The sequence below is a fragment of the Apium graveolens genome, chromosome 8, assembly GCF_009905375.1.
Source record: "Apium graveolens cultivar Ventura chromosome 8, ASM990537v1, whole genome shotgun sequence".
Classification (NCBI taxonomy): Eukaryota; Viridiplantae; Streptophyta; class Magnoliopsida; order Apiales; family Apiaceae; genus Apium; species Apium graveolens.
The window spans coordinates 12,596,175-12,605,858 of NC_133654.1; the positions used below are offsets into that span (position 1 = coordinate 12,596,175).

The 9,684-nt window shown below is 34.1% G+C and overlaps 1 protein-coding gene across 4 annotated transcripts in view; it reads left to right on the top strand.

Annotated features, from left to right (window-relative positions):
* The window catches only part of LOC141676993 (uncharacterized), a 62,106-nt gene extending 54,995 nt beyond the window's left edge, over positions 1 to 7,111 (top strand). Inside the window, exons 1-7 of one of the 4 annotated variants that reach the window (XR_012557280.1) lie at positions 1,441 to 1,575; positions 1,898 to 2,104; positions 3,480 to 3,606; positions 3,758 to 4,096; positions 4,188 to 4,292; positions 5,130 to 5,612; positions 6,885 to 7,111. Coding sequence is in view for 1 of the 4 variants with exons in the window: in XM_074482724.1 (XP_074338825.1) it covers positions 3,526 to 3,606; positions 3,758 to 4,096; positions 4,188 to 4,292; positions 5,130 to 5,333 (729 nt within the window). In the remaining 3 variants the exon portion in view is untranslated. Of the gene's footprint in view, positions 1 to 1,440; positions 1,576 to 1,897; positions 2,105 to 3,416; positions 3,607 to 3,757; positions 4,097 to 4,187; positions 4,293 to 5,129; positions 5,856 to 6,884 lie in introns of those variants that run through there. The other 3 variants (XM_074482724.1, XR_012557281.1, XR_012557282.1) reach the window with 3 other exon arrangements.
* The last annotated feature ends 2,573 nt before the right edge of the window (positions 7,112 to 9,684 follow it).

Genomic DNA, 9,684 nt, shown 5'->3' on the forward strand with positions numbered 1-9,684 from the left:
ATATGAACTAGTGGCATACTATGTTCTTATTAATTCGCCGGAGGTTGCAAAGTACTTGCGGTAAGATATTTTTAGTATTACTTTTGCAATTTAATTTAGTTTACAATATAAGTTTTGATTGTTTTAATTTGAATATATATAGTGGATTCCAAAAGTTGGTAGAACTACAATACCCACATTTTAATGATGCGGAAAAGGAAAATTTTCAAAAAGAACAATTTAGAGCTTGGTTCGAAAGAAGGGTATGCATTTCATTTTATAAATGTACATATATTTACAAATTTTGGATACATTAATTTTCTCACATATTATTTTAGGTCAAAGATGATGAGAAGCTCAAGGAAAAATTCATAGACCTAATAAGAGGTCCATTGAATAAAGTGGAGTCTTATAAAGCATGCAAGTGCAATGGTTACAAATTTGATTGCGTAAACGCAAATGAGCTCACTTCACCAAATTCCGGTGTGATTGTCATAGGTGAGAAATTTATTTTTTTCTTAATATCCTAGTTGTACCTTTTCATTTCCATTTGTTCTTAAATTTAATACATTTATAATTGTAGGGACTTCTTATAAAGAAAGTTATGGAAACTATTACGGAAGAATAGAAGAAATTTTCAAACTCTTATATCATAATGGACATAAAGTGATGGTCTTCAAATGTCATTGGTTTGATCATACAAAACATGTCAAAGTTGATAAACATCGGATGACAACTGTGGATGTGAAATCAAAACTAAATGCCGAAGATGTTTTTGTGTTGGCTAGTCAAGCCCATCAAGTATACTATGCACCGAATATTTTGAATGCGAAATCATCATGGTACACGGTTCTAACAACGAAGAGACGACTAGTTAATGAAAGTGTGTCAACTCAAGAAAGGAACAAAATTGATGATGATGCTCTACAAAATGAAGTGTCAAATGCTTCATCATCACACGTCAAAAGAGTTATTGTTCGTGATCCCTCATATTTTTTTATTGACTTGAGGATGTTTGAAAATGACTATTCAATGGATGACAATGGGGAAGAAGAAAATAAAAAATATGAAGAAGACGAAGACGAAGACGAAGACTCCAATGAGAAAGAAAATGATGAATTAAGTGATAACGATGATTTAGTGTAATTTGACACTTTTTATGAAATATGTACGAAAAATATTTTTATTAGTTTAACTGATTTAATTTGAGTTTATTTAAATATATGTTAGATTTATTTATGTTAGATTTAAATATATGTTAGATTTATTTATATATTTTTTGTTATGTTGAACTAAAATAGGGGATGTGTTAAACTAAAGTAGGGGATTTATACAGAAGGGCAGGGGAGCCAAAATATAATGGTACATGTAAATTCGACCGCAACTAGTCAAATTTGTGTGACGGCTAAATTCGACCGGTGTCCGTCAATTAAATGTTTGATATATAAACAGATTCATCTCAGTTTTACTTTTTTCATCGCCGCCTCATTAGATAAAATAGGGTTTCTCTCAACTTGAACTTGCTGAAACTGGGAATCCAAATCCATGGCTCAAGAGGGCTCGAGTTTGTTTATCAAAGAGATAATCCGTTCACAGGTTTGACCATCTCCCTCCCTCCCTCCTACCCCCTCTCTCTCTCCCCCCCTCTCCCTCCATGGCTCAAGAGGGCTCGAGTTTGTGTTATGAAACTGATGAAACTTTTCCTCTATATAAACCTTAATTTGCTTCTCTGTCTTTGACTTTGTCTCTATATAAACCCTAATTTGGGGGTTTTGTATTTAGGGCTTTTCTATATTTTAAGGGTTTTGATTTTTTACTTATTTTTAATTTTATTTTCTAGGGTTTGTTTGATATTTATTGTAAAATTAGGGGTTTATGTGATCTTAATTAGGGGTTTTAATTACTGTTTATTTTGCAGGTGGTTTGGGCTGGTCCAAAATCACGAAAAGGGTAAAGAAAAGGAGTGTGATGAAGAAAGTTTTGTGGAAGGGACTAATGAGGGTGGTCAAAGCAGCCGCAAGATTGTATTTGAGAGGAAAAGGCGAAACTGCTCTGAAGGGGACTACTCGAGGAAACCGGCACGAGATGCAAGGCCAACGGTTCATTTTCTTCTTAACGAGAAAGGGTAAGAGATATTATGCAAACTTAAATTTTTCTAAAATTTAAGTTCCAAGTGTACCAAATCCTTATATAAACGTTATCCTAATGATTTTACGGTAATGTTCTGTTCGAGTCTTCCCTTTTTTGTTTTTTTTAGATAAATTATATACGAGATGAGATGTTAAGAAAAAAATAAGGGTAAGGCTGTTGGTGCTGCTTTCAGTGAGAAAGCACTTTCTACGGCCACCTAAACTGTTAAGAGAGTTTTATGCTAACAAGATAATAGAACAAGAGAAGCAGGTAGCTATGTTGCAGCAGCAGCAACAGTAGTGCCAAATGTGAGGAAAATACTCACAATTTCGGAACACTACTGGTATAAATTTCAGGAGAAAAAAAAAGAGACAGTTTACTTTAATTTCAGAACACTGCTGGTATAAATTTCAGAACACTGCTGGTATAAAATTATAAAATGACTTGTTGTAGTATAAACTTTAAGTTATAAGTGAAAATTTAAAAAATTTATGTCCATTTTATTCGGGTGAAAGGTGAAAATTGGGCTTTGTCTGGCTGCTATTGTACACATGATTGTGCACATGATTTTCATAAAGATGCATCTCATATATGATAAGTATATACAAATACTTATAAACATGATAATTGCTGAGCTCACATCTGATTTTTTGATCCATCTAGTGTTTTACCTTTAGGTGCAACTGGTGGTCTCCATTGAATCCTTGTTATATGTATGCAAGAGATATAGTATCACACAAACATAATCAAATCAGCTGGATTTTTTTATTAAAGGAATCTGCGAGAATAGAATAGTTGTTGATTTCCTTGTTTAGGAAAGATTCTGATTAAATAACAATGATTATTTCCCTATTTTGTAGTAACTAGCATAATAACCCGTGTCATAATAAATTCAGTTACTTATCATTATTAGACTTTCGAACAATTTTTGCCTCACCCCTCACTCCTATGTGTACACTTAAGAATTAACATTCGGTATTTATCCAACTTAGTTGATGACAGAAGTTATAGGGTATTTTTAATCCCCTGCAACTACAGTCTGTTTGCATTTATAATAAGATTACAAATTAAGGATCTTATGGGAGACATTATTCTGATACATTTATACTAGTTGCATTGTAATATGTTAACTTAGTAGAAATTTGAGGATGCTATGTGTAACAAGTTTATATTCTAACATGAGAACATGCTTGATTATCCTGCTTGACTGACTTTTAAAAAGTTTAATTTATTTTATAACCCTTTGCCTCCTGTAAAATAATTATATATGTGTATATAAACTACTTACTCTATATTCCACTAGCCAGGCAGTTTATATCAGAATGCTAAAATTAGCCAGGCAATAAATTTATTTTTGTTATTTGTTACAGCTTCTTGGAAAATACACCGAAGAAAACTTTAGGGCACATTGTTCGCATGAAATTTGATGAAGATACTATCTGGACAAAGGGAGCTACACGCGAAGCTTTTTACAACTCATGTATCAAGAACTTTAAAGTAAGTAAACACCTTCACTTTTTCCTTTCACATAATACAATGCAATTTACACGTTTTATTCTTTTTCCTTTCATCTAACACTATGCAATACATCTAAAATTTACGGTTCTGTTTGTTTTTTGAATTAATACTGTTCCATTTGGTTTGACAGGAGTATTATGCTTATCCCTTTCCTTATGATGATGAAGACGGGGACCAAGTTGTGAGGGCGTATCTGCATAGGAATTGGAAGTCTTATCTTGGTGCTGAGAGAAGCCGACTCGTGGACAAAGCGAAGCAGCTATTGGAATGTGGATATACTGAAAAGGATTTTAATATTAGGGATGACGGATTGAAGCCATACTACTACTCCCGGCGCACATGGAATTCTATGTGCGATTATTGGGAAGATGAAGTTTTTAAAAAATGGTCCACTAATTCCCAGATTGCCCGAAGTAAGGTAGAGTTTGTTTCCCGCAGCAGGGCCAAATCATTTGAGCAGAGACGGCAGGTAGGATTCTCTCTTGTAAATAGATTAATTAATCTGCATTTTCATTTTCTATTGCCTCAAAACTATATCATGAATTATTTTCATTTGATAGGAAATAAATGAAGAAAGAGAGGCTAGAGGAGAGTTGCCTATCTCCGAAGATGAATTCATGGGTATGGTGTATGATCCCACTCAACCAGCTGTGCAAGATCTGCAGGTATGGGTATTGTACTCATTCTTTTAGACTGTTGTTCTCACAGTCAATAATTCCCAGATGATTTGCTTAATCACTCCAACATTCTACTATATATCTCCCTTATATAATCTCATGGAGAACACTTTTTATACTATTTCAACCATATTATTAAATCCTGGGAGATTGTGGTATAAAATACTTAACCAAAATGAACTAGAAAGTAATTAAAAATAAATAGAGGACATGATTATGATAAGGCCTGAAGTATAAATAAAAAAGTATAAGCTATATATAGATATTTTGGAATCTGGAGATCTTATAATCTTTGCAAACAAACATAGCCTTATAATTGTCTAAAATTTTAGAAAGGATGGCATATTCAAGAAGGCAGCTAGAGGCTTATACAAATTGTTGAAACAAAGAAATTATGACAGTTCAGTAACTAATTCCACAAATTAAAGATATTCCTTAAGGCCTGAGAAAGATGAAAAATAAGTTTTAAATATATCATTATAGCATCTATTGTTGCTGGAAAAATATCAAACAATACATGCTACTTGCAGTATCCACCTTGTAATCCTTAACTGATATTAGTGACTAATTATTGTTATCAGCCAATGGTGTAAATTAATTGTAATTCTAGCTAGTCTGTTCTTTTGAATGTATAATGTACAGAGGAATTCAAGATTTCATATTGGGAGACACGTGTTAATCTGTCTCATATTGGATTTATGATAATCTGCCTCATTAAGATGGATTTGTTTATGGGTGTGTGTGTGTGAACTGACGTGTATAGTTTCAATTATTGCTTTATTTATTTATTAGATAAGATGGATTTCTTGTTTTTAATTTTTGCAGGAAAAAATAAAGAAGGTGCGACTTGAATTGGCACCTGATTTCAAGCTTCTTGAAGAACCGACATCCCCTCGTAGCCTAAAGGAATTTCATCAGAAAAAAGAGATTATTGTGTTGGCCACGGCAAGATCCCCAAGGAAAGGGAGGATCAGCCTTCATCCACAAGACAGTTTGGCTGAGCTTCTGGGCGCAAGGGATGCGGCGTAAGTGATAAAGAAACGCAAGGTGGTGAAACTTCAATCTGCAGTTGATGTTCCAGATGAGATATACAAGATGATGTCAGAGATCTTAGATGCGGTGTGGGAGATGGTTCATTCTTTACCCACGCGTGAGGTGAAGCAAACTGTTCTGGACGAGGAGGTGCGTTAATTAGCTTATGCTGCTCTTCCGAACCCGAGTAAAGAACCACTGCACAATCATTACATAAGGGCAGCAACTGCTTTGCTTGGTCCGATTTTGGAGAAGAATGACAAGATAATTATAGAGGTAACATACCATTCTTTTACAGCTTTTATAGCTTCTTTCATAAATTTGGATTTCATTAAACATAAAGGTAGTCAGATGGTAAGTGCGCAAAAGGTGAACAAAGTATGTACTGGGGTAAATAAAATAAGTGCAGAAAAAGTAGGATTAAGGGATAAATTTCCTGAATTTTATTGTAAGTAAATCTTATTTCTGCTATGCTCAGCTAGCTTTAATAAGCCTTTTAAAATGTCCTTCTCTCTCTAAATATATGAACCCCAAGTCAACAAGTAGAAAATTATAGAAATTAGTTACATAATATTATATGTTGTTTTGACACATAATTAAATATATATATATAAGAAGTGTTGTACCAGAAATGAATAGGGACCTAGTTGGTGGAACTATATTTACAGCTGATTACCTATATATAAAAGTAATATTGATCAAGACGTGTAGGGATTTTCTGGCTGCAAAACCTGCTTTTGGAGATTTAAAGAACTCTCGATACAAGAAAATTTAGTAATCTGTGATACTTGATCAGTTCTTCACTTGCCTAACATTTTAGGATATTTACCTATTATGCATGCACTTTAGAATGGAATGATTTGAGCCATCTGATGAGTCATACTCCAACGAAATGAGTAATTTGATGTTGACTAATTAAATTTGGGTTGAATTATTGTTATTTGAGTATAACTGCATGTTTAAATTACATTGTGATTAGAATTCCAGCTATAGGTTGCTTGCATACATGACCAGTGTACATGACCAGTAGAGGAACCAGCGCTGAGAGTCTTAGATTTAACTAGTTACTATCTGCTATCATCAGACATTAAGCAATCTTTTTTTTGATCCAGGGAAAATGTTTCAGTTACACATTAGTTACAGATGGCTAATTACTGTTACCATTCTGTATCCCAATAGATGTTTAGGGATGCATTTCAACAAATGATCTTTTTCTTTTTATAATTTTATCATCACTACCTAAAGCTGTGGTGATCATAATGCTAGCTGCACAATTATTATGTTTTACGATGTTTATTGTGTATAGATTATGTATATATGCATCTATCGAGATTAGAAGATACACAAATATACATGGTTTGATATTCTTGATTTTCATGTTACAGCTTATATGTTGAACTCTTAGAAATATCGTAAATGCAATCTCACAGAGAAAGATTGAACTATTAGATAAAATCTTGCTATAATGAAGGTGGTCCTGATGAAAGATGAAATCTTGCTATAATGTGTTCAAGTTCTAGTTATTAAAAGTCTGATATGTTTCTGCAGGGATCTGTTCTTGTTGATCAGGTTGTGGAAAACAGCGGCAACAATGAAGATGAAGACCATGAGGCACACAACTATCCGTTGATATAGGCCGTATATCAGTCTGGTAATCTTGCTCAATTTTTGTGAACTAATGAACCAGTTGGGATTTAGTATATTCCCTCCCTCTTTTGTTAAACTACCTCTTTTGTTAAAGTACTTAATGGGGCATGTAATGGTTTGAACTTTTCTAGCACTGAATGAACTAATTGTACTTAAATAATTAGTATTATGGCTTTAGGCCAATTATCAGTTTTATGTTTAAATCTGTTTGGTTTATATATTTTTATTCATTATTTTGTGATGCTTGGGGTACGCCTGAAGTAAATTAATTTGGCTATTCATTAGAGTTTCCTCGAAACAGGATTTTTTTTTTGGGATTTTGTTAACTTAATTCGTCCGAATCCGGTTGAAACTAATAATCGACCAAAACCAGTCGAAATTGAATTTTTACCACAAGCAGTCGAAATTAAATTTTAACCAAAAGTGGTCGAATTTGATAAATGAGTAAATACGGTCGAATTTAGTATTTTTTGCCGGAATTTTGAATTTATACGAAAATTTGAATTTTTTGGGCGGGATTTTCAAATTTCAAACGAAAATTTCAAAGTTTGAGTGAAAAATTGGCAAATTCAAATTCAACCACCGCCGGTCGAATTAAGCGCACTAAATTCGACCAGTTACTAAATATGACGGGACCGAATGCGACCGGTGCAAAAAACGGTCGTATTTAGTTAAATACGACCGTTCCCGATCGTATTTAACTAAATGCGACCGTTTTTCTGCCGGTCGTATTTAGCCGTTTTTTTGTAGTGATTGGATGTTATAAAATGGGGAAAGTATGTCTCACTTGATTTCTCCGTGTCTAATTTTGTCACGACATGTCCTACTAGTTTCCAAGTCATTTTCTTTTCATTTTTTTCAATTTACAAAAATTGTTTTGTATTTTACGGACCTTAACCAAAAACGTCATAAAGTTAAAGGACGAAAGAATTGATATTCCCAAAAAAAATTATGTGATGAAAAGCTATTGAAAATACTCCCAATTGAATCATGACTTCTTTACTATTTTGTAAGCTTAATATTTTAACTATTTGGCGAACTTAATACTGTTAGAATTTCAAACTCTCCACCACCCTAATAAATATTTACAGCTAGTTTTTAATATGTGTTGAATAAAAAGCAGGCTGAGGTCAAATATACATGCATGAACCAGCTAACGTGAGAGACAAAGTATAGTATCGGAAAAGAAAACTATGCATAAACTCTGATATGAGAAAGATGGTCATTATATATGTATGTAATTATGAACCCATGAAATATGGTAGGCTGGTTTAGAAATTTCTTATGAAAAAAACTTACAGAGCAACGGCAGCAGCTTGGAAGTCAAAGTTGAAGACCTAGGTGTCATGGGTATTTATAAGTTACCTTTAAAAAGGGTGGCTAGCCAGCTGGGCTACTAATTGAACTGAAGAAAAAGACAGTAGGTGGCCATGCATGTATTGAACAAAACATAGAAGACACCTGCACAATTCAACAATTGTAGACTTAGTAATAAATAAAGCTTATGTAAGTAATGATGTAAGAAAATCTGAGGCCTATAAATAAGGCTCTACTGCATATCTTTAAATAAAAAAGGTGGTAGAAACAAAGAGCTGAAGGTTGTAGCCTGACTATGTGTGTAAACATCAATATATATATAGTGTACTTTTATTAGTCAACAAAATAAATAGTGTTCTTGTGTTGCTAGTGTAATAATTTAAATCAAAGTTTTTTTATTTTAAGTCCATCACGTTTCCAACAAGTGGCATCAGAGCTAAGGTTCCGTTCGTGAAAAATGGCGATGATGGTGCAACCAAATATTCCAAAATTGACGAGTACAAATTACGGGAACTGGAGTATTCAAATGAAGGTATTACTCGGTTCCTATGATAATTGGGATATTGTCGAAAGCGGGTATGACGAGCCCACAGATGCAGCCGCTGAAGCAGCCCTGTCAAATGCTGAGAAGATGATTTTGAAAGAGACCCGGAAAAAAAGATAAAAAAGCGTTATATATAATTATTCAAGGAGTTGATGAATCAACCTTTGAAAAAAATTCAAATGCAAAAACGGCGAAAGACGCGTGGGAGATTCTGCAGAAATCATTTCAGGGTGTCGAGAAAGTCAAAAAGGTTCGGCTCTAAGTGCTACATGGGGAGTTCGAAAATTTAAAGATGAAGAGTTCCGAAAATATTGGTGAATTTGTTACGCGTTTGAAAACTGGTGACAAATGAGATGAAAAAAAATGGAGAAAGTCTCAATGATGCTCAGGTCATGGAAAAGTTACTCCGTTCGTTGACAAGAAAATTTGATTATGTTGTTACTTTTTCGAGGAGTCAAAAGATCTATCTACAATTTCTATTGACGAGCTCGTAGGTTATCTTCAAGCCCACGAGCAGCGTATGAACCAGTATGATGATGCAAGCCATTTGGAGAAGGCATTGCAAAGTAAAGTATCCATCGGTGACAGTTCTGGCAGTAGCAGTTCTGTACGTGGCAGAGGTGGCTATAGTGGTGGCTACCGTGGTAGACGAGGAGGTGAAAGGCAGCCTTTTAACAGAGGCCAGAATTCTGAAGGTTATCAACCATCTGGTCGTAGTCAAAATTTCAGAGGTCGTGGAAGAGGCGGATTTCAACAACGAGGTGACAAGTCTCAATTTCAATGTTATAATTGTAATAAATTTGGTCACTTCAGTTATGAGTGTAGAGCACCAAAGGTGGA